The sequence below is a fragment of the Corvus hawaiiensis genome, chromosome 1 (genome assembly GCF_020740725.1).
Source record: "Corvus hawaiiensis isolate bCorHaw1 chromosome 1, bCorHaw1.pri.cur, whole genome shotgun sequence".
Classification (NCBI taxonomy): Eukaryota; Metazoa; Chordata; class Aves; order Passeriformes; family Corvidae; genus Corvus; species Corvus hawaiiensis.
This window is the reverse complement of record NC_063213.1, coordinates 6,047,170-6,074,995: the sequence shown is the minus strand read 5'-3', so window position 1 is coordinate 6,074,995 and position 27,826 is coordinate 6,047,170. Positions and strand designations below refer to the sequence as shown.

The window sequence follows — 27,826 nt, the reverse complement described above, 5'->3', positions numbered from 1 at the left end:
TACAGTTCTCATGTCTCAAACCAGAACTTCTCGGTCATTTCTTGAATGCACAGCGGTTGTGTGGAAACGCTTGTCTTCAGAAAAGAGCTGGCTGGGGACCACAAGCCACAGGGCTCGACCTGACGCTCACAAAACCCAAATTTGCAGGCCGACAGCTCCGTCTGGCAAGTTTCTCCATGGCTGCATGGCTACAACTGGCAGCTGATTGGGGATCACCTCGTGTTTGCACTGGGTGTGACATATTAGTCCTGTTTGACCTCTGCCAGAATGCGATGTGCAAAATAACACATCCTGGGAATTATCCATTTGACGCATACATTTCTGTCCAGCCCACATGCTGGGGCACCTCATGCCAGAGCAGGGCTGGTGCCCTGTTAAATGTCAGCGAGCACCTGCTGAACCCCAATACTGCACCAATGCTGTGAAACAGAGCCAGGGCTGGGGCTTTGACACAAAAAGGTGCTTTTCAGATCATATGGGGCAGAAGCTTGGAGAAGAGGTTTTGGGATTTATCCTACCCCTGGCAGCATGTTTTTAGCTGCAAATTAGCTGCAGCTCCCCTTTTCTTGTGGTGGGAATTCACGTCGGACCCTCCTGCTGCCTTGCTGGGAGCTCTTGGACTCTCCACATCACTTTGCCCGGGGGATTTATCTTTCATACATTTAATTACACCATGGTGGGACAGAACCCTTCAGCCCATGTTGTCAGAGCACTCGGCCAGGTGGTTTCAGGCACCCCAAAGCTGGGGCCCGCTGCAGCAGCCGTGCCCATGGGGTGCAGGGGCTGGATGGGCAAGGGGTTGCCATTAATAAGCTCCTGAGGCGAAACGTGGCAGGAGCTCGCCCAGGGAGAGGGGCGAGAGGAGGAACAAAAGGCGATGGCTTCCCTCAACGCAGCTCCCAGCACAAGCCTCAGCGTCCCCACGGGAGTCACAGGAGAAGCCAGGCAGGAAAGGCCGCTGCCGGCCGGGACACCGCGGCGGGGCGGGTGCCCCCGGGCGTCCTGAGGGGCGAACGTGCCGCAGGAAGCGCTGCCTCCCCCGGGACAAGCCCAGGGGCTCCGCCGGGGATGCGGGGGTGCTGTCGGGCTGCTCCGGCTGCAGCGCGATTGTTAACGGGACCTCAGCCGGGAGAGACCCTCCCGCCCCTGCGCTGCCCCCGCCCCGCCGGGAGACTGAGCTGCGGCAGGGGCGGCTGCAGCCCCGGGAAGGGGAGTCGCTGCGGGGCGAGGCCGTCCCGGAGGGGCAGCGCTGCCGGGCACCTCCGGAGCGGAGGACGAGGCGCGGGCGGGGCGAGGCGGCCGCCGCGGGGGGAAGCAGCTCGAACGTGGAGCGGGGGGTAATGGAGGCAGGGCCGGGGCGGGGGGTGAAGGCACGCCCCGGGGTGTGCTGAGGGGGCACGGCGGGAGCCCTTCCCGTCTCCCCGCGGGGCGGAGGCGGCGGCGGCGGTGGGGGGGGGGGTCTCTGTGGTCGGCCCGGCGGTGGCTCCGGTGCCCCGGCTGGAGCAGGTTCCCCCAGCCCGGGGGGCGAGTGCGGGATCGCTCCGCTGGAGCCGTGCCGGGGACGGTAAGTGCCGAGATGCCGGCGGCCGTGTGGAAGGGATGGCGGTAGCCCGGGGCGTTGGGGGCCGCCTGAGCCCGGGCTCCCATCTCGGAGGCGTTGCCTCCTCGGCGTGCCCCAAGTCAGCCCTAAGATTGCTTTCAGAAGCAGAAGCTTCGGCGAGGGCACCAGGTAGCGGTACCGCCGCCCGGGCTGAGTCCCCGCAAGGGGCTGAACGTGCCCCGGTGCCCATGGAAGGGGCACCCCGCGCAGCGCGTGCGCCCGTCTGCCGCCGTGGGGCTTCGGATCCTGCGGGGAAACAGGCGCTCAATAGCTTCGGCTCATCCTGGCTGAGGAAACGATGCATCCAGGGAGAGATGAAATGATTTAACGCGCCCTCCCGTTCCCCCTTTGTGTCCCTGTGCAGGAGCCTGGACTGCTGCGCTGATGTTCCGGAGTTGAGGTAATGGCAGAAGTCTGTCTGTGGGGCACGGCCGGAGGTCCCGACCACGGTCTGGGGGCTGCAGAGCGCCCGTGATCTGCGCCGGGATGGGGAACAGCGGCTCGGCCGTGAAGGTCTGCACGGATCACCAAGGGGGCATCAACTGGCTGAGCCTGAGCCCCGACGGGCAGCGGCTGCTCACGGGCAGCGAGGACGGCACCGCGCGGCTCTGGAGCACCGCCGACAGCCAGTGCCACGGACACTTCCAAGGTACGGCAGCGGCTTTTCGCCTGGGGTTTGGGTCTGAAGCATGGCACAGGCCACACAGCATGTTCTGGTCTCTTTCAGTCCCTGCCGGGCAGCCAAAATCCTGCTTGTTTTGGTGTTTATTATAGCAACGTGAAGCAGGAGCTATTTCAACCCAAAACAGGTTACCAGCACTACTGAATGCACGGATCCTTTTATCTCAGGGTGTGCGAAGTTGTTTAACTTATGTCAATTTCTAGAAGCCCTGTTTTACACTGGGAAACAATACTGACTTACTTTTTGTTATTCTCTTCCCCCCCCTCCCCCCCCCCTTTTTTTTTTTTTTCCGGTCCTTTTAATCATCTCATTTCCAGGTAGTCTTTATTTAGAACCTCTTGACCCAGAGGTCTGGAAAGGAACCTTGCTAAAATAGGTTACTTTTGTTTTCCCTCCTCATTTGACACACAGCAATGTTAATTGCTGGGCTTTTTCAGTTTCAATTCATTTTGCATCTTAAACAAAATTTATCCTTAGACTAGCATATTAGTAATTGAAAAGAAAAAAAACCTCTGTAGACAGGGCGGTCATGCAAACATCTAGATATGGGATAAAGATGTTTGTATTCCCACTCATGTTCTTTTCATACAGAAAAAATAAAGCTGTTAAATTTGGAATTTCTAATGTTTTTTTCTTCCAAAGAAGAAATCACATTGCTGTGATTTCCTTGTTGTTTGCTTGCTTGCTTGTTTTTCACTATGGAGTATTGTCTTTTTTCCCCACATCCTGCCATGGTTCTAGCTTCTGGAAAACTCGCTGCATTTGCTTTAGGCTTAGAAATCCTTTTAAACCACTAATTAACTTTTAACTAGAAAGAGAAATGTATTGGATAGCATTCATTATTATGGAATCTGCCAGTAGTGCCAGTGTTTAGGGTAAACTCTGAAGAAGGTTGGCTGGGTGGTTTGTTAACTGTCAGTCGAATCAGATAATTGTATGTATTTTATACTTTTGCACACACAGAGTTGTCGTGTCAATTTTAATTTTACAAGCTATAATTACTGATAAACCTGTATCTCTAGTGCAGTTTCAAGCTCTACCACAGCACAACCAGTAGACTTGTGTGGTGGCTGCTTTTGGCCAGACCAGCACCAGACCTTGTCTGCCACAGGGGGTTTTGGCATCCTGTGTGTGGGTCGGGTATGACTGATGGTTAAAATCTGACTGGCAGACTTTGGTGCGGTAACCAAGGTGCTATTTTCATCTCAGAGCTGGATTACAAGATGCTGTAAGAAAAATCCCAGTGATTTCAACCTGATCCATTCAGGCTGCTTTGCAGAAAGTTTCACAAATATGGGAGAATGAGTGTAGTTTTGCTTATAGCCCTGATGATCTGTTTAATTTTTGGCATCTGATGAATTTTCTTTAGAGGAAACAAGCCATATGTTTGTAGTGTGGATACTTGTTTGCTTTTGAACTACAATAAGGCTTTTGAACTATAGGAGTTGTAGTGAAATCTGTTTTTTGCAGTCAGTGAAACTGTTTTACTGGGCAGTCTTCTTTCCCTCTGTTTTTTTACCATCTCTTTATTTTACAACATTCTGTTTTTCTAATACCTTTGTCCATCTGTCTCTCTTTAATCACATTTGCCCTTCTTAGTTTTTTTTTTTTCTCAAAGGATCGTATTTAAGTCACAGTAGGGCCCACCAACTTCAACCATAACTGTCACTCTTGTAATAGTGACTTAAGAGGAAACTGTTCTGCTCCTGAAAGCTTACAGTCTAAATGTTAAAACACAAGGGTTCAAGGTAATAGTAGTCCAATGATTAGATAGGTGACAGCAATTTCACACAAGAGGTCTTGGATGAAGCTGGGACTTGAATCCTAAGGTGATTTTTAAATGTGGTGCATTTATTGTTACAATAGAAAAATGACATATCTTGCTAAGCAACGCCAAAAGCTTGAGGTGGTAATATTGCTTCCTCTTCTCTAGCATTGCCTTGTTTGTCAGTGGGATGTTTTTAGACCAGTGGTTGTGTCTGTTTTTATTGTAACTGTAGAATCTCTGTATACTCTGAATACTGTATAAACAATTGTGCTCTTGTTTATTCTTTCTGTGTAATTTTCTTGAAGGTATAGTGATATTTAGAAAATTCTGGTGTTTATTCATGTTATTAGGCATGGTGGGAGAAAGAATTGGCTAACTATTTACCTGATATGTTTTTTTGTTTGCTTTTCATTCTGCCTGGACAATGAAATTAAACTTGCTGGTAAGTCTCAGGTCATTTTTTCAGAGTTTCATGCTTTGATTTATGACTGTTTGTGTCCTGACAATAAATGGGCTGGGATGAAATGCAGCCTTTTTCTCCCTGATTTCAGAAGAAGGAAGAAAAAGCATTTTTTAATTTAAAAAAATAAGCTCGTTTTCTACTGGTTTCAAACTTAATTGGTCTGAGTTTTATTATATTGATATTAGTTTAGTTCATTGCATTTTTATAATACTGTTTGATTTACCTGATTGGTGGAACTGTACTGTTTTACTCTTTCACTTAATCCTGATACTAGTGAATTTTTCTGCTGTGACTTGAAATGGTTGTGCTTTACACAAATCCTTAAATGTGAAGAGCACAGTGGTGCATTTAAAACTGGAGTTTTGGTACATTAGTTTGTATTTTTCTTTTGGTTAAGGTGAAGAGCTGGACTAGTCTACATGCACAGTGACTGATTTCCTTTGTTATTCCTAGGACATGAAAGTTACATCACCTTTTGCCACTTGGAGAACGAGGCTGCCTTCACATGCAGTGCTGACCACACCATTCGGAAGTGGGACGTAGTGACCGGGCAGTGCTTGGCCATTTACAGAGGCCACACATCAATTGTCAACAGGTGGGGTTCTCCCCTCATGTTTCTGTCATCTGTTATCACACATTTTATCATTTCACTGCAGTTCCCCATTACTGCACTCATAAAAGGGGCTGTGGAAACCCCAGAGTTCATGTTCTGTGCTGCAGTGATTAGTTTTTCTAGCAACACTGCTGACACAGATAGGAGAGAAATGAAAGGCACACAGCAGGGGAATGGAATCCAGGTCTAGGAAAGAAATTCCAGAAGAAATTATCCAATTGATAACAGATGCTTCTGATAAATAGATTTAAAAACATTGCGGCAAGCTTTTGTGTCAGCAAGAGGGATAAAATCAGGATTTTTCTGTAATTATTATTTCTGTTTGGGCAAATGAAGTAATAATAAACTTACTGTGTGTGGCTTACTGGCCTGTCCATCTGAAGTGTGTAGTAATAGTTGGACTGGATTTAATTAATGACAAATAGAGCAGTCAAAGATTGGTATTTTTTTAACATTTCTTTTCTTGTGGGCATGTGGGCTTTTTAGTTCCTTTCTAAACTCAAAACACATATGATATGTAGCGAGATTCTGTAAATAGTTAGGAAGGCTGGCTCTGTGTTTTGGCACTGGCCTGATTTTTGCTTGAATCAGCAAATGGGAAATGTGTTCCCCATTCATATGATTTTGTTGCCTGTTTGAAAGGTTCCAGAGGACCAAGCTCAGCTGACAAAGAAGGCAAGTTATGGATGTTCTCTATCTCTGGTTTGGAAAGATGAACTGTAGAGATTTTTCTGTTATTGTATGTTTGTGCAGCTACAACTCATTATTTTGAAGGCCCAGGAAGCTGAATTCCTGAGCTGTAAACTCTGGTTTGCTCTTCAGTTATGTAATAAGTGGGGTGCTCTTGCTTTACCTTTTTTGAGATCCTGAAATAAGTGAAATTAGGTGTATTTTTTTTTCTTGCAGTCTCCTTACTTGATGATGGAAAGATGGCTATTTTCACACTGTCAGTTATAGTTCAGATTCCTGGAATGTTGTTTTGCTGCTGTGGTGTTGTTATTGTTCTAATTCTAAGTTATTGTCATAGGTCTGTTTTTAAATAATTTTTTATAAAGAAGTATAAGTGAATAATTACCAAAAATTAACTAATTAAATAAAAACCCAACAAACCCAAACCAAACAACACAACAAACTTCTAGGTATTATATATAACTTAAGAAAGTTCATAATCCCAGATGGAAGGGATTTTAGCAAAACAAAATGCTCAAATTTACAGTGCTATAGTGTGAAAATATCTGCATCAGTGTACCTGAATGAGGGATCTCAATTTTAAAAGTAGAAACAGGGAAGTGTTTGGTTTTTAAAAATGCCAAAGATGTTATGTTCATGCTGCTGTTTCATACTTTGGGGTACTTGGCACTGAAATTGGAACAAAAGATGGTTATGTGAAAAGATCAATACTGTTCATACACACAAACTTTATTTTTTGCAGAATCCTGGTTGCCAAGGACTATCTCTTCAGTGGCTCCTATGACAGGACAGCCCGCTGCTGGAGTGTGGACAAAGAGAAACAAATCCAGGAGTTCCGGGGCCATCGGAACTGTGTCCTGACTCTAGCTCACTATTCCTCCAGGGATGTGCTGGAAGAAGAGGAGGAGGAAGAGGAGGAGGAGGAGAAAGTGAGCAGGGACCTGCTGGTGACAGGGAGCACGGACTGCACTGTGAAGGTCTGGTGGGTGTCCAGCGGGCGCTGCTACCAGACCCTGCTGGGACACACTGGGGCCGTCTTATGCCTTATACTTGATGCACCAAACAGGGAGCTGTTCTCTGGCAGCACGGATTACACCATCAGGACCTGGAATATTGTCACTGGAGAGCAGCTGAAAGTCTTCAAAGAGCACCAAGGATCAGTAATTTGCCTAGAGGTAAGGGCAGAGGTTTCCTTGAGAGCCTTTGGGTGTCTATGTCTTAACTCATGTGGGTCTCAGGTGTCTTTTCATTCATAAAGAAGCTCTTCTGAGACAGGTTATAAATGGTGAGCTTAAATATTCATGTAGTAACAAAAGAATAGTGCTCTCTGGTCTTGAGGCAAACCCTCTTTCTCTAAAACACTTTCTGATCTCCTCTTAGCTTCTAGTGGTTGCCCTGGTCTAACTTCTAGCTCAATATCTATATAAATCCCACTAGGTTGTGGAACTCATGAGTAGGTGTGCTGAGAGCACTGTTCATCTGAGTGGGATTGTGTAATCAGGCTCACTATCACCAGACTTTGAAGATAATAACCTGAGCAAATAAACAGGGACAGGGTCAGGTAACTTAAAAAGGGGACGGGAAAAACACTCAGAGTAAACCAGATAACTTCAAAAAACCCAACCCAAAGCCCAACCCAAAACTGTGGGCAAAAGGTAATAGGAAAGCATAAAGCTGAAAGAAATCCTACATTAAAGACCACACAGACATGATTTGAGAGAAGAAAGGGAGAAACAGATGGCCAAGACAAGAGAACGGGCAAGGAAAATGGAAAAGAAAAGCAGAGCATGGGGGAGAGAAATCAGGAAATGATGGAGGAGAGAGGGGAAAAAATGTAATGTGATCTGAAAAACTATACTCTGTTTTTCTGTTTGCAGTATTTTTCTGTTGAATGCTGCCAGGTTTGTTAATGTTGCAGGGAAGAGGAGGAGTTCAGGCAGATGAAGCGAGAGGGAAACTATCGCACAAGCACTTATCCTGTACACTCATTATCCACCAGAAAATGCTAATAGTGTATTTAAAGAGAGTACCAGATGGTCTGTAACTCAGTTTCAGGTCAGCATAAATGTTTATACATGTATGTGTCTGACTGAAGTTAATGACAGTAGTTTTTCTCGCTGCTCTCCCTGTTTGTGTTTGCTGTCCATAAATGTTTTTCCCTTACAGAGGCTGCAGGATGTATCTTTAACAGCTCTTTAGTAAAAGTTGCCTTTGTTTCTAAATAAGGTAGTTACAGCTGACACTAGTGGACTAAAAACATAGCAGTACTGAAGGAATTCTGTTTTCCTTCAGTTTTAGAAAGGAAAAAAAAACAAACCCCCACAAAATCGTATTGCCCTGGAGTAATGTTTGTCTTGCTTGGATAAATTCTCAGTGTTAAACCTTATTTTTATGATACTGTAGTAATGTACTCTGAGGATGCTGAAGTAAATCTGTTGTTGTCCTTAGTGTCACGCTATGTTTTGTTGTTTAATTGTAACCCTTCTCCAAGGCACAGATTGTCAACAACAGAGGTTGCTTTAATTTAATTGGGTTCTTGCTAAAATTGTTACACAAAACTGGCTTGACCTCTCCCAGAAGCCTGGGAAATTCAATTACGCCCTTTGAATGCTCAGGAATGAGCAATGCTTGTGAGCACAGTTAAACAATGGCTTTAAACAAACAGAACTTCTTGTACGGGAGAAGAAAAGCAAAACCAATACATCTATTTGGAAAACCTGAACAATTCAGAGTACACAAGACTGCTGCTGCTGCCAAGACTGTGTCAGCAATAGCCCTGGCCAAATCTTCTTGATATGGTAGCCCCTCACTTCTCTCATCACCAGTTAGTGTGTGGGGCTGGGAGGGTCCAGCTGAGGTACAAACAGCCCCCACAGAGAGCATTTAGTGTTCAGGCCTCTCAAACTTATCCCAGCTTAAGCAGTCACTGCTGTTGAATAGCTTTGGGCTGTCGATCTTTCCTAATTCCTCTCTCTGCTTTTCTGGGTTCAACACTATCCCTTCTGTTCCACTTGGCTGCCACTCAGCACAGCCCACATGGTATTTTCATTCTTTTAGAAAGGGGTCAATCACCAGAATCCATACAAAGATGTTTCAACAGAAAGGAAACTTCCTGAATAGAGGTGGTTTTTTTATTACTATTTTTGTTTTGTTCTCAATATGTGCTGGGGGCCTTTTTTGCCTCAGGCTTCCTGGTGACAGTGTTGCAATCTGTGGCAGTGAGTTGGAATGGTATTTTTTAGACCCTGGGTCAGGAGGACTCGGAGGTAGTTGTGATTTGCTTACAGTAGCCAGCAGTTTTAATTGATGACAGTAATTTGTTTTCTTCAGTGCAACAGTGAGCTGCTAATTACATCCGATTTTCACTCTCCTGTCCTGGAGGAGCTGGGTTGGTACCAGGAATTGAAGGCAGTTACCTGTTCTCTGGGTGGTACAATGCTTGTGTGGGGAGAAAAAAAGGAAAAGAAAAATAGAGACTTCTTTTCATTTTATTTATTCAAATAAAGATCCCTAAGGGAGGGTGACCTTTCAAAAAGTTTGAGAAATACTCAATGCGATTCCTCATCCTGGACGCAGATCAGGAAAAATTTGGATATTGAGACCATATTTTCCCCAACTTTAAAAAGCTGTTATTAACAGGAATGCTCCGGGATGTTCTGAACTTCTGCAAATTACGTCTGGCCTGTTCCAGTCATCTCCCATTACTTTCCAGTAAACACCAATAGTGTTGGTGTAGCAGTGAATGGAAATTCCTGGAGCTTCTTGAAGGAGTTTTCTGGGTAGATAGCCATAAAGCACACCCATGTTTTCCACGCTGCTTCCTGCAGTGCTGGTGTGTGGAAAGCCGGGGAGTGATGCTACAGACACGTTGAGATTTTCAATGTTCCCCAGTTGCTTGAAGATCCTTTAAGGTGTTGTTGCCAGGTAGTGTAAGTAGGGGAGCCTGGAAACGACTCTTACCTAGCATGGCAGAACAGAAAGTGTTGGTGAGCTTTGGTCTTTCCCTTGTCCCCTGTCCTTGGTGGTTCTGGACAAGGGAGAGATGAGGGTGAGCTGTTCATATTCCCCAGGCTTGTCCTGCTGTCCAGGAGTCAATCTGGTGAAGGTGACCAGCTGAACCCACTGTGTGTGCTCTGCTGCCAAAGGAGTTCTGCAGCTTGTGATAATACCACTTTTCTCTTTCTTCCACCATTTAAATTGCACAGAGAGAGGTTCTGCTGGGAGGCTTTCTATCTGCAGTGGGAACTGGGTCCATGTTAGGTGCTTTGGCAGCATTGATTACATGACTTTCCCAGTCAGGCAAGGTAACTCGCAGTGGAGCAGCCAGAACTCTTCACTCTCCTTCTCCTGTGGTGTGTTGATAGCTTGGCAGACAAAGTACAGCAGCTGTTTTGGGAGCTCCCTCTTCGTATAAGAGCCAATAATGAGATTTTATAGGAAGTGATGGGAAAAAGCAAGGGTGGGCTGAGTGTAATCACATAGCTCATGCTCATTCTTCCACTTAAAAATTTCAGGCCTGGCTAAAGACCAATATTTGCAATTAAAATCAAACATGCATTTTCTTTAATGTGACTGCCTGCAATAGGCTGAATAACCCTGATTTAAATATTTACTTGTGTATGTTTTTCTAAATGTCTCTCCTAAGAAGCTTTGCAAACTGTTCACAAGGATTGCTTTGTCCTTGGTGATTGTTCTGCCTCCAAGTATTTATCAAAATTGTGCTGCCCAAAGCTGGCAGAGAGAAATGATCCAGCTTGGAATTTAGCTTGGATCCTACAGCAAACATTCTTGCAAGAAAACTCCCTTTTGAAGAACGTGAACATGAGTGGGCAAAGACTTGCTTCTGGTTTTCCTGCAAAAGATCCTTTGTTTGGACCATTCCCTTCAGTTGCCTTTTAAAGCTGACTAGAAGAAAAGAATGCTTTGAACAAAGCCACTGCCTGAACTCTGTTTATGTGCTTAACTGTTGTGATCATGTGGGGTAAAGAAATGTTTTCTTGCCACACCAGTTAAATTAAGTGCACGGATTTTTTCATAATTTGTGTTTGTATTTGTTGCATCAGAGGATGAAGATGTGAATGAGAGGAATGTGAAGGTGTGCAACACCTCTAAGAATGAAACATGTTTCTGGGCCATCACTTTGCACTGCGGTAAAAAAGTTGAAAAACATTCTCTTAACAGCCAGCCCAGAGAGCTCATTCTAGATGGATTCTCAGGAAAAAAAGTGCCAACAATTTCTTGACCACAGGGAGTTTGTTAGCTTGTTAAAATGGATGTGGTTTGAATGGGATCCTGAAACTCTTAACTCGGCCCAAGCCTTACATAGTTGTAACTTGAGATTGGTCCAGCTTGGTGATTTTGGACTTAGAAGTGGCTGTGAACAGAAGACCAAAATTCCAGATTGTAGGAACACTGACCCCCACGAGAAGAATAAGGTGGTGATGGGATACGTGGCTGCTGATGTGAACTCATCTTGGAGTTCATGGGAGCCAGTTTGAGTGCAGTGACCTGTTGCAGTGGGGATCCTGCAACACGCATATATCAAACCAGGAGTCCCGTGGAAGGGAAATATATATGGACAGACAGATTCTTGCTAGATGTTTCAGAGATGTTTATTTCTCCAGCCGCATGGCCGGAGCTCTGCCCAGGAACTGTTCCAGTCACGGGACCAAGGGTCCTTCTGCCCGCGCAGGGAACACAAACCAACCAATGGGAACGAGGCTGAGCAGGGACAGGGTAGCCCCGTGTCTGTGCCCTCAGGGCCCCTCTCCCAGGGCTACACGGCAGGGGAGGGACCCCAACACCTCACCCGTTTTATTTTAATAAAAGGAGAATGAAAACAACTGGATAAACATAACAAGGACCGTTTCAAAACAAAACAAGCCACCCTCCTGAGTCTTTAAATGTCCAATCAGATTCTGTGGAACATCTTAGGGCTGACAGAAGGGAGACAGAACTCTCTGAGCATGCTTTGTGGGGAAACTGAGGCAGGAGAGGGTTTAACTTCTTCCCTCCCCCTTTTCATCCCCCACTCGGCATTGGAAAGGGATTTTTGGGGAAACAATTGGCAAAAGCATGGTTTTGTGAGGGAAACCATGGGTGAAAAAACGGATTGGGAATACACTGGGGGTAATAGGACATAGGGTAAAAGGGAAAGGTGGGATTAGGAAAGGGAAACTGTAGGGGGGGCTTACAATGGAGATACTGTCTAACATGACTACGATTTTTTGCATATATACTGCCTTTTACAGAAACACCATCAGGCCCAGTGACCTGCGATGCTTGTAACCCTTTTCTCCCTAGTACAATATTAAATTCCACCACCTCTCCATCTCCCAAGCTTGGGATGCATTTTTCAGGGTTATTCTTTTTAATAGCAGTTCTATGCACGAATATGTCTTGCTGGTTGTCACACCTTGTTATAAAACCATAATTTTGCTTAACATTATACCATTTTACTATCCCTAAGGTCTTAGTTGCTATGATCTTTTCCTTTTTCCGAGTGGCTGCTGTTTTCTGTCTCGCTGCGTCTTTGCTCTCTCCTTCGGTCGCTCCCGTGTTGGAATTGTCGGAGCTGCTGGTGCCTGCGCGCTCTTCCCGGGGTCGCGTTCGGGGCCGCGCGGGCCGGGCCGGGCCGTGCCGCTCCGTTCTCCGTGCGTCGCCTCCTCTGGTCGCAGCTTCGCTGCCGCTGCCGGGCGCTGCACCCACGTCTCGGCCGGGCCCCCGAGCGATGACTCCCCCGCGCTCCGCTCCAGCGCGCGTCTCGGCCGGGCACGGCTCCGCTCCACCGCCATCGCCGCCACCCGCCGCCCGCGCGCCGCCCCTCTCGGCCGGGCGTTCCCGGGGCTCGCTCCACCACGCGCTGCACAGGACCGGGCGGGCACCGCCGGGTCCCGCCGCTCCCCGCTCCGCCACCGACACTGCGGCTTGCGTGGCTCCGCCCGCGCGCGGGAACTGCCTCGCTGCTGCTCTCAGAGCGCTCGGTGCACGTGGCCTGGGCCGCACAGTCCCTGCGCCAGGCTTCCCTTCGCCAGGACACAGCTGACATTGCTCAACAGTCTCGGTAACTAAATAATATTCACGAAAATATTCTTCCATCGGCATATATTTTGACTCCAGTATTAACTGTGTCCAAATGGTTTTCCAAAAGCCCTTGGTAAGAATTAAATCCCAAGAAACATAGAAAAAGTTCTTAAACAACCATGCCAGGAAGTGTTTCAGTTCTTTTTGAGCTTGAATCAAGCTAAAATTTACAAATCGTTGTTCAAGAATCATTTTAAGTTTAAGATAAATGTCCATATGCGGCTCTGAGAGCCAAGAGTCTTCCCACGGTTCCTCCATAGTTTAGATATGGAATAGCAAAGCAAAACCAAGAAGAGGAATCCAAAGTTTCCAGGGTTTACTCACACAAATCAGTCGCTTAGGGATCGGGGATCGTTCTGCTCTCAAATCTCCACCATTTGTTGCAGTGGGGATCCTGCAACACGCATATATCAAACCAGGAGTCCCATGGAAAGGAAATATATATGGACAGACAGATTCTTGATAGCTGTTTCAGAGAGATGTTTATTTCTCCAGCCGCATGGCCGGAGCTCTGCCCAGGAACTGTTCCAGTCACGGGACCAAGGGTCCTTCTGCCCGCGCAGGGAACACAAACCAACCAATGGGAACGAGGCTGAGCAGGGACAGGGAAGCCCCGTGTCTGTGCCCTCAGGGCCCCTCTCCCAGGGCTCCATGGCAGGGGAGGGACCCCAACAGTGACCCTCAGCAAAAGGATGTGTCCAAATCTCTTTGGAGAACCAATTGCCTCTCCTTGGCTGTTTAAAAATTGTTTCTTATAGCAAAGGTTAATTGGGAGGGCAAAGTCCATTCCTGTAAGGTTGAAATACCTGCTAAACAGCTCTTTTGCAGATATTTTTGGCATTCTTACGGGTAGAAATTGTCTTAAGCTGCTGCATTTATCCATTCAGCCAAGCTTGTGAAGCAACAGGGTTGTGATTGTCTTGAGAGACCAACCCTGGATGTGATAATTAGTTTTTTTATTAAAATTCTGGTGTGTTTGGGGGCTACAACCAAGCTTTTTCTTATTAATGAGACCTGTAACTACTGAAGTGTTTACAACTTGTCTTTTGCTACTGCTATTACTCTGCAACTCACAGGCAGTTTGACTGAACCTTTTCATGGAATGACATGGAGTTACATCTCCAGTGCTTTGGCCCGAGGGTTAAGACAAATTTGCTCCATTCACGTCTCAGCGTTTCATCTGGTTCAAAGCAAAATCTCTCATAGCAATGAGAAAAATTAACAATCAAGAATTGCAAATATCAATGCAATGGTTTTTTTTCTGCTGTCTAGCTGAGGCTTTAGAACTGGGCATCAAACTGTTGTCAGGTTTTTAATGTTTTTGAAGCTGTGTGGGTTTGAAATGTCCACTCAGCCCATTGGTATCTGAGCTGCAAATCTGTTCTGTGTTGTCCACTCTGCCACAGGTGTCCTTGCCTGGCCATGGTTTTCTGTGTCAAGAGCTTTGTTGGGCAGTTGGCCAAAGTGAACCAAGTGCTCAAAAGCCAGCCAAGGAAAATACAGGTTTGGAAATACCACCTCTTCTCTGGGCAGTCACAGACTGGAATATGTAACTGTGTCTACTAAATGTTTTTAAACCACAGAGTGTGAGGCCAGCTTGTAAGGTGCTTTGGCTGGGGGAACAGAAAGTGATGATGATTATTATTTTAAATACAGATTAAATGCAGATATCTGAAGTGTTGTAACTTAGGCTGGAGTTGTAAGCTAGACCTATCTTAAGTCAAGTGAAGGAGGAGTGATCTTGCCTTAATTGATCTGGCTACACCTGAGAAGGTTGTCCTTGTTGGGAAGGAGAAATAGCAAGTTTTAAGGCACGATCTGTTTCAGATGTGCCTCGGGATGAGAGAGAGGAATTGTCCTAGACCACAGTGACTGTATGGGGACTATCTTAGCTGTGGAAAGCTGTACCAACTTGGATGAGATCATGCCTATCATGTCACTAAAGGCATATCTGATTTGCAACTTCAGCCTGAGCTGAGAGCTCTTGATGGCTTTCTCCACTGATAGCCATTTCATGCTGTTTTATAAAAATGCCATGGGAATGAGGGGCTGTGTGACAGTCAGAGCCTGCCCTGGATTTTGCTGTTGGGTCTGCTGCAAGCTCAGTCTGTGGCATCTGGTAGATAGTTTAACCTGTTAATATTTCCTTTTCCATGCAGGGCTGAGAATCCTTTGCTACTGTGCTCACCTGCTTAAATTGGTGAGGGGGAGGAAGGTGCACAGAAGTGTTTCATGGGGCAGCAGAAAGGCTTTGAATGTAATGGAAATGGTTGATGTGCTGACCATCTCACCAGCTCTCAGACATTGAAAAGCCAACTATATCCAGGGCTGCAGCAAAACCAGTGTGGGCAGCAGGTCAAGGGAGGTGATTCTTCTTCTCTGTTCTGCTCTTGTGAGATCCCACCTGCAGTATTGCATGCAGCTCTGGAGTCTTCAGCACAGGAGAGACATGGATTTGTTGGAGCGTGTCCAGAGGATGTTGTGAAGATGCTGAAGAGAGATGGAGAACCTCTGCTATGGAGACAAGCACAGAGTTGGGGTTGTTCAGCCTGGAGAAGAGAAGAGAAGAGAAAAGAGAAAAGAGAAGAGAAGAGAAGAGAAGAGAAGAGAAGAGAAGAGAAGAGAAGAGAAGAGAAGAGAAGAGAAGAGAAGAGAAGAGAAGAGAAGAGAAGGCTTGGAGAAGACCTTAGAGCCCCTTCCAGTGGCTCCAAGAGAGCTGGAGAGGGACTTTGGGCAAGGGCATGGAGTTATGGGACAAGGGGGAAAGGTTTTAAACTAAAAGAGGGTAGATTTAGATTAGATATTAGGAAGAAATTCTTTGCTGTGAGGGTGGTGAGGCCCTGGCACAGGTTGCCCAGAGAAGCTGTGGCTGCCCTGTCCCTGGAAGTGTTCAAGACCAGGTTGGATGGGGCTTGAAGCAACCTGGTCTAGTGGGAGGTGTTCCTGCCCATAGCAGGGGTTTGGAATGAGATGATCTTTAAGGTCCTTTCCAACCCAAACCATTTTGTGATTCTAAGGCTCTTAAAATCCTGGTGCTATAAATTACCTGAGTAAGTCCACATAATTTAATACATTTTTATATCTAACAAATTAGCAAATCCAGGCAAGCTGCAGCTCTCTTGTTTCACTTTGGCATTGATACACCCACTTAAATGTAGAAATGAAGCGGCCTAACCTAATGTACCATTAATGCAGAGTGGCATTTACCTGCAGGAGGTTATAATTTAGTGTTTTTCCTTGCTCAGTGGGCGGGTTGATGCTGCTAGCAAGATGTCTAAAAAAGAAATGCAACACTTGGCCACGAACCACACAGCAGGATCTTGCCTTAGAGCATCCTCTTCCATTTAGCAGGTGCACATGACAATGCTCTTCATGCCCATTCAGGGAGAGACTGAAATTTAAAAGTCCTTCCTCAGGCTAACTTGTGGCTCTCGGTTTTGTTAGTGCCGCTGGCCATTCGCACTCTCTCCGCATGGAGATGCCGTATTAATGCTGTTCCTAAAACAGCTTAAAAGTAATAGGAAGTGACATTTCAAAGTATTGCTGGCTTTTTACAGTGGTTTGTGCTTTACAAGCTCCTGGCATTTAGCTATGAAATCTCTCCCACAGGCCAGGTTCTGCTGGGAGGATGTGTGGCATGTCCTGCTCCAGCTGGGCTGGTGGGAGCTGTGGCCAGGGAGCCTCTTGGTCTGCCTGCACACATTTCTTGTGTGGGTTATCACCATCCCATCACTGTAATGCTTCGTATCTCAACCTTTTTTTTCATGTTGTAACACAGGGCAGTGTTGTTTTGTACAAAGCTCACTTTTGATGCCTTTTGGGAATGGGGTCTTTCCCTTTTGGATTGGGAGTGGAGATGGAAGAGCATGAACAACATTCCAACCTTACAGATACAGCGTATGCAAAGAGTGGGGACCAAATCTAAGGTGGCAGAAGAACCAGCTCTTGAAAGTGCCCTACAAGCAAGACCATGACAAGTTGGTTTGTCATTTGTTGGTTTCCTGGAGATACCAGAGAAGCATCAGGGGTTTGTGCACTGCTGGTCATTTGGACCTTCTGATGTGTGTGTTTGGGGGCAGACAAGGTACCATTCATTGCTCCATAGGCAAATTCCACTCCTTGGTGGGGGGTCAGGATTCTCCCTCCTGTCTCTCCATCCCTGTGATGCAGAGGTTGCTGCAAGTCTGTAAAACTTACCTTGAGCTACAGCCAGGTGTTGCAGTGACTGGCTGCCTTCAGCAGGAGTTGGGCTCTACAGAGCAATAGCTGTGAAAACCTTCAGTTTGATTTCTTTACACAGACAGAGAATGCCAGATTTTTCTATGCACTGTGGAGTTTTTCCTTGCTGAGCTTCCAGGCTCGGTGTAGTTTGTTTACTGTGCACTGGCTGGTTTTTTAGTCTTGCACAGGTCAGTTATTTTCTCTCTGTCTCTGTTCCCCAACTGCAATCCTTCCTTTTGTCATTCCCTGTCCTGTCTGTATGGAACAAACCCCATCCTCCCCACCAGTGAGTTCTCACAATGGGCAGGATGACTGGTGCAATGAGGCACTGTTCTTCTTTGGGAAACACAGAGCAGAAGACAATCTGCTTGAAGATATTTTAAAAACCTGTGGCAGGATGGTTAATTATTTAATCATTCAATAACAGTCTGAAAAGACTTGTGGAAATGTAGATACAGAACAGTTTCAAGGAAGAGCTAGTCATTCCAAATACTGACTTGTGCAGAGTGATAATAAACATAAGCCCTGGTTTATGGTGTGTAGGATTTTAATTTTAATTTACCTTTTTTTTTGTTTTTTGTTACTCAGAATTGTTCTGAATTTTTTGTTGTAACTAAAACTTACAGTCTGGTAAGAATTCTTGTCAAATATGCTTTGCAGAAACTGCACTGCTGGGGGTTTTTTGAGGCTTTAGTAATGAAACTGATTATGGAAGTAGGGTTAGCATTGTTAAGCTCCCTGGAATCCTGCTTGCTGGCATCAGCAGAAGGGCTAAATTTTTATGTTCTCAAAGCTGGGAGCTGTTTTTAAGACCCAGAAGTCAGTGGGAGATGCGACTGTGAGGAACTCAAGGTTGGTTTGCTCACCACCCCTCTGTTTCAAGGTGCAGCTTGTTGCTCATTGTTGAGTTGGAAACTGACTTGGGATGAGTCCCTTCAGTGCAGCTCTCTCATGGAGGTGCCTGAGAGGCCATTGCTGATGTGTTTTTCTCTCCCCTCAGCTGGTGAATCGTCACCTGTACTCGGGGAGCGCGGACAGGACAGTGAAGTGCTGGTTTGTAGACACTGGGGAGCGGATCCAGACGTACAAGGCTCACAAACACAGCGTTAGCACTTTGAAATACCATGCTGGGATCTGTAAGTTGCCTTTCCTATGTTGTCCAGCCCCCTCCAGTCTCTTTTCAGTGTTTGTCTTTGATTGAAGGTTGTTAATGGAGAATAATTTTGAATGCTTGTGAAGTTGTCACTTTTTTTCAACTCCAGCATGTTTACATTCAGTACCAAACTGCTGCACCACTCCATGTGGGAAGCTTAGACCTTCCCTCCATTTTCCACCTCCCTCTTCTCACAAATGAAGAGGCAGTTCTGTTGTTTTTGTTGCCAAGGGAAGTGGCTTAAATCCTGAGCTGTCTGGGGGTTGTTTGTGTAGCTGTGGTTTAACCTCACTAGTCTGGTGTCTGTCACCTGCTTCTGCTGTGTGCTAGGGAGAGAAAGTGCTGCTGCTGCTGGACACACAGCCCTGTGCCAGCCTCTGCTGCCTTGTAGACTCTGTGTAACACCCTGTCCTAAACCAGAATCACACTTCAGATGCTCACTGCTCCTTTCTAACTGTTAGGCTTCCTGTTCAGGCTCTGACATTCTCCTAGACTCATTTTCCACAAGTTTTTTCCCATTACCTGTCCCCATTCATGGATTTGTTCCCCAAACCAACTTTCTCCAGTAGCCAAGCAGTGCTTGCCTTAGTAATGTTCAGGACTTAGCTCTCCCACTTTCACTCTTTACAGTGGTTTCTGTACATCAGTGTCTATTGCTGACACAGCAGTATGTTCTGACCATCAAACCTCCCTCTTTAAATCCCTCTCTGTGCTGGCTTTCCTTCTACATGTCTGGGTTTGGGTTGCAAGACAGCACTTCTGTTTTTATCAGGGAACCTCTCTCTGTGCCATCCTGGTCTTATCCTGCCTCTGGTGTTGGACCTGACGTACCTTCACTTGCTTCCCAAGAAAGATCTTCTTCTCTCCTTCTTCTCTCCTTCTTCTCTCCTTCTTCTCTCCTTCTTCTCTCCTTCTTCTCTCCTTCTTCTCTCCTTCTTCTCTCCTTCTCTCCTTCTTCTCTCCTTCTTCTCTCCTTCTTCTCTCCTTCTTCTCTCCTTCTTCTCTCCTTCTTCTCTCCTTCTTCTCTCCTTCTTCTCTCCTTCTTCTCTCCTTCTTCTCTCCTTCTCTCCTTCTTCTCTCCTTCTTCTCTCCTTCTTCTCTCCTTCTTCTCTCCTTCTTCTCTCCTTCTTCTCTCCTTCTTCTCTCCTTCTTCTCTCCTTCTTCTCTCCTTCTTCTCTCCTTCTTCTCTCCTTCTTCTCTCCTTCTTCTCTCCTTCTCTTCTTTCCTACCCTGAAGAAGATGGCCATGGATGTCTTAAACTAACCTAGGCATTCACAGTGCTTTCCTGATTTTGGTTTCTGCACTTCAGCTATGAAGTGAACACATCACACTAAATGAATGGTTGCTATCTGGGCTTTGATCTCTCTTTTGGCAGCTCCTCAGTGTGATGGTGATAAATGGCTGACAGATGCAAGATGGTGCATGTTAGCAGAGAGTTGTACCTGCACAGTTAGTGGCAGTTGTCTGGCACCATGCTTTCCTCACTACATTTATAAACCAGTAACTGAATTGATTTCTTAATTATGTTTGGAAACTTAGCATGTAACCAAGCCCAGAGGTAGAATTTTAGTCAGGAAACCTTTTTTGGTCTTCCTTTCAGCATGAGTCCCACATCACCGCTTTTATTTGTAATTTATTTATTTGTAATTTATGGTTATTTCAGCTCTCCTCACCTACATGGACGAACTACCCCATTCTCCCCTAGCTGCAAGTAGTAATTTCTGCTGATTTCAGCTTCTGCAGTTGGCTAGAAGGCTGAAATGGAAGGGGAAAGGGTCTGAACCTACACTGCACCTTGAAGTTATTATTGCTCCAAGATGCAGGCAGGTAGAGCAAGGGAAATGAAACCAGAAATTGTAATCCAGGATGATCATTGGTAGACAAAATACCAATGATTTTGTGTGTTTGTGTGTTTGCCCCCTTTTCATTATAAAGACACAAACCCAAACATTGAATTTGTCAAGACTAGCCAAAGGTGAGCTAACTGTGCTAAGTTGGTATTTGCCTGATCCTGTGAGGAGCGTTCGTGTCGGGGTGAGAGATGGAGACTGTCTCCTTCAGTAATGAAACCTCCAGAGCTGCATTTCTTCAGTGTTGATCCTACTCTTCATGCAAGCAGTAGAGACTAGACCAGACTGTAAAGAAAAGAAAGTTTTAGCTCAAACAAAAGTTTCATTATCTGATGCCACCACCATCAGCTCTGCAGCTTTCTCTCTCTTCCCCCTCATTCTACCACCCTGTCCCTGCCATACACATACATTATTTTTCCACAACACTCTTTTTTTAAATTAAAATAAAGACAATATTGCTGCATTTAGTCAGATCTGTGAAGAACATCCTGGTAGTGTGATAGAAGAGTTCACAGAGTTATTTAAGATCTCAATTTAAATCAAATGCAAAAATACTAAAAGTGTGAAACAGGGAGTATCGAATTGTTCCACTTGAAGGGTAGAAAAAGTGCTCTAGAAAAATATTAGGGATTTGTTTGAATGCACTATATGCATTTAAATTAATGAAAGAGGAAATTTCCCCTTAAAATTAATTTATATAGTATGATTGCTTGCATTATTGTGGTGCATCCATTACTTATTTCCACACTATCTAATAATTTTGTTAGAATTGGAATTATAAAGAGATGTTTACTGGATACCAGTGTTGGAACTAGTGTAGCTTAAAATTCTGTCACTTCACCTGGGACGGATCAGAACTGTCTTTTAAAAATGTGGAGAAAACGCTTCAGTATAAATTATATTTGTTATGGTTTATGTCACATTTGCACCAGTGCATGAAAAAATACATCTCAGCCAAGAAGTGGTAATTTTCTGTTAGAAGATCTTAATTCTTCTGCTTTCTCTCTGATCAGTGCCCAAAGGCTCATTGCTCCAAAGAGTTTGTGGTCTAAATAAGAAAATAGAGTTGAAGAAAGATGAAAAATACATGTCGGTTTCCAAAATCACTTTATAGAGTACAGGGAGTCCAGACAGATGTGAAAACTAAGCATTAAATCCTCAAAATGTGTTTCCAGTGGCTTTTCTGCTTGTGTAATTAATAGCATGGGGAATATTACAGCTGGTTCTCAATCTAATTTATTTAATGATATGTTGATTATTTCTCTCTTGAAGTATGTGCACAGCTGTTAAAAATTTAATGTGGTTTATATTTTTTTCATGTTGCAAAAGTTCCAGGGGAATGTTTCAAAACTGTTCTCCCAAGGATCTATGAAAATTAAGTAAAAAATGAAAACTAATTTTATTTTGTTGTTGTTGTTTATTTCACAGGTGGTATATATAAGTATTTATTTAAATGCTAAATCTGAGTTAGATCAACAGCTCTTCTTTGAAACTCAGAGGTGCAGAGAGACTTCCTAAATCTAGAGTGACAGTTCAAAAGACATAAAGGATGTCTGTCAAAAGCAAAGTCCTGATGGCTGAAGTAAACTGGCAGCTGCATAGTGAAAACAGCTCTTAATTGGTTCCTACTCCCGGCATGTCTGTAACAGAATTAAGTGATTTCCATTCACTGGGAAAAAAATCAGTACCTGTTCCCTGCTTTACTTTGTTGTTACTCATTTGCAGAGTGGGACATGATGCTTTTTCAGGACTCTGCTGGAAATTGAATTATAGTGGCCCATATAAAGTGACATTGATTTTCCACATCCAGATGTTTCTTGGAGGTGCACCCATGAGGTGCCCAGCTCCCTGCTGTTTCATTTGAATTTAAAAAGCTCGTGGCAGTACATAGTCTGTTCTCTCATCTGTTATTGTAGTCCTGAATTTACTACCATGATAATTTTTTCACCCTTCTTTAGAGATTCAGTCCCTGACTTCTCCCAAAAGATAAGGAATCTGTTGCCTTCAGGCACTCCAGTTTTGTAAAACTCTTTCCATGCTAGTGGCTTTTACAAAGACATGAAATGCAGGGACCAGTGAATATATTGCTTTTTGCAGCTCTGAAATATTTTTCTCTAGATAAACTTGAGGAGTTTGGGTTAACTGAAGGAAAGTGAGTGTTTATAAAGAGAGTTTGTAACCTTTAAAGCAGAAAAATGGGCTCCTTTTTGGGCATATTGCTAAGTACAAAATCTAAATATTAACATGGCCTTACAGTTTCTGGATGCACCAGTTGTGGCGACCTGATCTGAAGATCCTGAAGTGCTGAGAAATTTTTCTTTCAACATGTAAGGTACTCTAAGGAAACCTGATGAATAGCCAACATTCCTGGTCATGCTCAATTTAGTTACCCCAGCCCTGCCCCACTTGTAGCAGCAGAAGTGATGGAGACACTGGAGTACTGAATGGAAAGCTGTAAATAACTCTGGCAAAACAAATGAAAGGTTGAGTGGAAATCCTTGAAACCAGACTTGAGATAAATTGCCTACTTAGAATTATTGAGGCACGTTTAGGCAGGGAGACATCTGTGGAAGTGAAGAGCAGAAATAGATACTTGAAGCATGTGTGGAGTGAAATGCTGGTGTGTGTAGGAACTTCAGTCTGAAGACAGTTCAGTGTTTTGAAAAATACAGCTGAAAGTAAGCATGCTGGGGTCAGCAGAATAAAAATGATCTGGTTTGACTGAGGAGAGAATCAAAATGATATGTCATGGTCCCTTGGGAGCTGGTTTTAGGTACATTTATGAACTTGTATGAACTGACCTCACGTGACTGCTCACATCTGGCTGTGCTGTGTGGTTGTGTGTCAGTGTTCACAGGAAGTGGTGATGCCTGTGCAAGAGCTTTCAATTCCAGGAGTGGAGTCCTGCAGAAGATCTTCCGAGGACACAAGTTCATCATCAACTGTATCCAGGTCAGGAAGGGGCTTCATGGTGGGGTTTCTTCCTTTTGGTTGCTCCCTCATTTGTTTTGTGGGAACTGGTGTGGCTGACTGTTCTGTGTGTCTTGGATTGGATGTTGTTCTAGGATAAGACTTGAATATTCTGTATGTAGTTTTACAAAAGCTTGTTAATAATAATAAGTGAAACCACAGAATAAGTCCCCAGGGACAACCCCATGTCTGGGATCGGGGATTTTTCAGGTCAGGTTGGATAAGCAGCCACGAGAACTGAGACAGATGAACTGATGCTTTGTGAGGCATGGAATGGACTCCAGCCTCATGAGACCCTTTCCATTACAAGACACTAATGATAAGTGTTTGCAGTGCTCTAAGGGGAAAAGAAATTCCTGCCTTATGCAGGCAGAATAATTATAGCATCATCCCCCGAACCGCCCTGGGGCATGGCATCCCTAAACAGTCTGAAGCAGCAGTGATATCTGACCCACATCCTGCCAGGCAAATGGAGGAGTCTCTGCTTCTGGCTAAAAACTGAAAGTTAATGTTTGCATATTGTCTAGGCTCAAGTGAGACTGGCATTTAATAGTTAAAACAGGAAGAATTAATAATCCTTGGTGGCCATGCAAAACCCATGGAATCTTAGAGGGGTTTGCATTGGAAGGGACCTCATTTCAACCCCCCTGCCACGGGCAGGGACACCTTCCACGAGACCATGTTGCTCAGTGCCCCTTCCAACCTGGCCTTGAACACTTCCAGAGATGAAGCAGCCACTCTAAGAACCTGCAGCTTTCTGCCTTGGGAACTCAGTATAAGCTGTGTGCAGAATGAAGATTTTCATTAACAGTGTGAGACGTTGGTAATTCTGGCAGGCTGACAGTCCAAAGAAAAAGAGAGGAGATAAAATTTCTTTTGGAGTTGATCCCAAGCACATAAAGTTGTAAATATGGTTTTCTCATGTATATTCTTCTGACTTAGCAAGGGGCTGTATGATCTTAAACTTCAAACTCCCAGTACCGGGCAGTTGCTGTGTAGCAGGTGGGCACCTGGATGTGTTTGGGGAGTACCTGATAGAATCACCCTGGGCAGCCCCAAGAATAGACAAGACCAAAGCTTGGCTTTGTGTTCTTCTTTGTAACTTAATTTCCAGCTGTACAGGGGCAATAAAACCTGGGAAGAGAGAGCACTGAGAAGTGGCAATCTTAAGGGGATCTTAAGTATATTAAGGAGAGCTGGATGAGGGGTGTGGTGCTTGTGGGGTGCTTCATGTAAGCCAGGGGGATGCTCACTGTCACAGCATGGGCAGGCTGGCACAGAGTACCCATGGCGGGGACAAGACTGATGCAGGAACAGGAAGATCATCAAGACTGATTTCTGGCTTCCAGGGCAGGATGAGGACAATTGGGAACATTACCAACAGCAGCAAATGGTTCATAAAGGAAATGAAACCACAGCAGTGAATCCAGGTTAAATTACTGCAGGCTTTGAAGAACAGTGGAGTTTGAAGGAGGAATTGTACTTATAACTTACTGCAAAGGAGAAAGGGAAGCGAGAAGGGAAGCATTGCAGAACCCCCTGCTGTCCACTGATGATGATTTTGGTGCCTACTTAAGCTCCACATCAAAACCAGCAGTCTGAAAACAGTGCAGAAATTCCCAGCCACAGCCTGCTCTGACACTGGGTTTAGTTCTCCATTGCTTTTCTAGAGGGTCTGGGTTATAAATAACTTGCTGTTTATGGCTCTGTGAAGTGGCTGAGAAATGAGTCCTGACTTGGTAATGTCTCATCCCACTTCAGCAGCTTTTGTGATAATTTATACTGACTCTTGCAATGAGCTCAGGCCTAAGTGTTGGGATCAAGCTGTGTTTGCTCTGACTTTTGACAGTTTGATTGTGCCGATTCCAAGCCGTATGGCTCGGTATTAAGTGTGACCCTGTTGTTCCAGATCCACAACGAGCTGCTCTACACAGCTTCCCATGATGGCACACTACGGATTTGGGACATCCGGGGAATATGCAAGAGAAATAAGCGACGCTTGAAGAAGGAGAGGTCTGTGCAGGGCAGGAGCTCCCAGAAGGGGAGTCTGTCTCGTCTCTTCAACAATAAAGTTGGCTGTATGGTACAGCAGGAGAATGGGGAGCACGAGGCTGTTGAACTGATGTGACTGCCCAGAGCAGGCTTTATGTCAGTGAGCAAAGCTGAACCTTTTGTTTTCTGCACCACTGTGTCCATGTAAACCAGAACTTGGAAAGAGATGGGAAGTGGCTTTGCCTGAACCTCTGTGTGAGGAGCCAGGATTCTCTGTGGCTGCCAAATGGACTCAGGTCAGATCCTGTGGCTGCAGATGACTCAGCTGAGCAGCTCTGGGCTTGGGAGGGGAGGCAGCGTGGTTCAGGTGAGGTACCACTCTGTGTGTGCAATTAGGAACTTTCCTGATGGCTGCTGATGTCAATTCCCTCAGGCACAGAGGTGTTTCATCTCTGGCTGCCAAGTGCCTAATGAGATGTTTTGCCATTGCTGTTGCCCGCTCCCATGACCCCTGTTCAGCCCAGTGTGGCAGTGAAACGTGTCCTGCAGTGAAAGATGGCCTTGAATTCCATCTTCAAGCTGACCTTTGGGTCAGGCATTGGCTGACAAGGCCAGCACAGGAGGGTTTGGCTCTGCAGCAGGAGTTTAAAGCAGACTAGACACCTCTCTGGGAAGCTGGGAGTAGTAGGACAGAAATTAATTTGTTTTTTTTTTTTTTAACAAAACATAAGCCACAGAACAAGCTAAACCTCAGCCCTATTTGCTGACCTTGTGTTGTCTTTCCTCCTCCCAAAGCTGTGTCTTGCTACGTTGCCAGTAGCATTGGATAAACAGTCAAACTCAAGAGTTTTCCCAGTCTTTTTCCAGGTTCATCCTTCTCTGATAACCACTGAGCCATGAATTAACAAGGGTTCTTATATTTTTCTATTTGCAGATATCGCTCTTTGTAGAACCAGTACAAAAATATCTAACCACATGTTTTTATTTTTATGGCTTTATTTATTCTGTACTACAGCAAGATAAAACTGCTGTAATCCTTTTTTAGAATGGATTAATAAACATGTGGTATCTACAGACAACTGACTGTCTAGTTTTTATTTTTGTCTCATATATGGGGGGGAGAGGGGGTGTGGCCTGGCTGCAGAAGCACAGCAGTTAAGAATGGATGGAATATGGGGAAAAAAAACTCACATAGATTTTTGGAAACATTTCTTGCCTTCCCCCCTCTGCTAGGGTTGGAGTTGGATATGTGTGGAACTGTCCTGCCTCCCAGGAGGCACCAGAGTGCCAAAGCTCAGTTCCCCTATCAGGGGAAGGAGTCACCAGACACAAAAGCACAGACTTAAGGGAAAGCAGGGATGAGAGAGTGCTGAGCCCTTACTCAGTGCTGCCCTGGTGTCACCTGGCACACAAAGATGCCACTGTGTGTCAGTGGGCCAGGCCCATCACAGACCCTGCTCTCCTCTCCTCCTAAGCGGCTTGGGTAGTTCTTACCTGACAGGTTTCCACATCTAGTAGGAAACAGCATTTAAATTATGTGAAATGCCTACCAAGAGCCTGATTTGGGAGGTCATCTGCATTGTGCAGACTTAATTCCACTGTAACCCTCTCAGGCTGGTCATTGTATCTCAGTGACATGTTTCTGAGCTGGTGGTGGCTTGCCATGCAGCTGACTGTATTTTGCTTCTGAGGACAACACTAAATAGGAAGCCTTTAGGAGATGGACAGAGTTGCTCAGACCCCCTGGGCTGTATTTTCTGTTTAAAACTTCACATGCACTACCTGAGACACAAGAGCCAATCTGGGCATACAGCAGCTGCACATGCAATCAGCAGAGAGAGATCTCAAAGAGTGGAATTAATGAGTCATTACCACTTCTGCCTGTTGCTAAACATATCAGTGCCTCCAAATACATGGTCAAAATTAACTTACAGCTTTCAGCCAATGCCTCCGGCCCTGCTGATCACTTACAACTTCGATGGCAGAGTTACATCATTGATGAATGGCTGCTCTGACAAGCACTGCATGTTATGATGCTAATTTTAAATTCCCCAAGGACAAACCTTCCCTTCTGAAGTTGTCGCTGCCAGTTTGCTGTGCAAGCCACTTCAGAGGAGAACTGCTGCCTCTGCAGCCCAATGCTGCCTTCAGTGCATGCCCAGAGGCTGGCAGGCAGTGCCAGCATGCCAGGAGGCTGGGGAAGGAAGGAGTAAATTTTTATGTTTCCACCTCCTTCTTGTTAAAACTACATCCATGACTTGCATGTTTTCAATTTGAAATTCTTTTCTCTATTCTGTTTTTGCTCTGCATTTTGTCCAGAGGTTCCTCAGTGCTGGCCTGTAAAGAAACACTGTATAATGGGTGCTGGAGCTGGCTTTCCCTCTGAAGCTCATAGTGCTGGCTTTGGCAATCCTTCAGCCTTCAGGGTAGAGATACAAAGCCACTCAATTTTTATAGCACTTGCCTTGATACAGAAGAATGAAATACAAATAATTCCTTAACAGTGTAATCACTGCCTGCTTTTTGCTGTGCTTGGCTGAGGGAATCCGTATGAAAACCACTCCCCGCTGCTGCAGCCGAGCAGTCATTGTGCAGGCCACAGCCCTGCTCCCTGCAGTGCCACAGCAGTTCAAGCCCTCATTTCCTGGTCGGTAAGTGCCGGGTAAGGAGACACTGTCACCACACGGTTGATGTTCTGGCTGTAAGTGGAGAGCGCGGCCGCTTCCCTGCTCCCACCGGCT

The 27,826-nt window shown here is 45.3% G+C and overlaps 1 protein-coding gene across 4 annotated transcripts; it reads left to right on the top strand.

The window, feature by feature from the left end:
• The first annotated feature begins 1,166 nt into the window (after positions 1-1,166).
• WDR86 (WD repeat domain 86) lies at positions 1,167-26,164 on the top strand. Of its 4 annotated transcripts, XM_048321082.1 has the most exons (8): positions 1,425-1,564; positions 1,965-2,249; positions 4,967-5,108; positions 6,559-6,798; positions 6,883-6,991; positions 18,121-18,256; positions 22,972-23,075; positions 25,003-26,164. In XM_048321082.1, exons 2-8 carry the CDS (start codon positions 2,087-2,089, stop codon positions 25,219-25,221), a joined length of 1,113 nt encoding a protein of 370 aa, XP_048177039.1. In that variant the 5' UTR covers positions 1,425-1,564; positions 1,965-2,086; the 3' UTR covers positions 25,222-26,164. The 4 variants fall into 4 exon arrangements, with proteins under 4 accessions (XP_048176950.1, XP_048177122.1, XP_048177039.1 ...); XM_048320993.1 differs by lacking the exon at positions 1,425-1,564 and adding an exon at positions 1,167-1,337 and having other exon boundaries at positions 6,559-6,991; XM_048320907.1 differs by having other exon boundaries at positions 6,559-6,991.
• Positions 26,165-27,826: the final 1,662 nt, after the last annotated feature.

Coding starts and splice junctions, on each gene's coding strand:
- WDR86 (XM_048320993.1), top strand. CDS start 2,087: ATGGGGAACAGCGGCTCGGCCGTGAAGGTCTGCACGGATCACCAAGGG. Junction 2,250..4,966: donor GTGCCACGGACACTTCCAAG/GTACGGCAGCGG, acceptor TGTTATTCCTAG/GACATGAAAGTTACATCACC. Junction 5,109..6,558: donor CACACATCAATTGTCAACAG/GTGGGGTTCTCC, acceptor TATTTTTTGCAG/AATCCTGGTTGCCAAGGACT.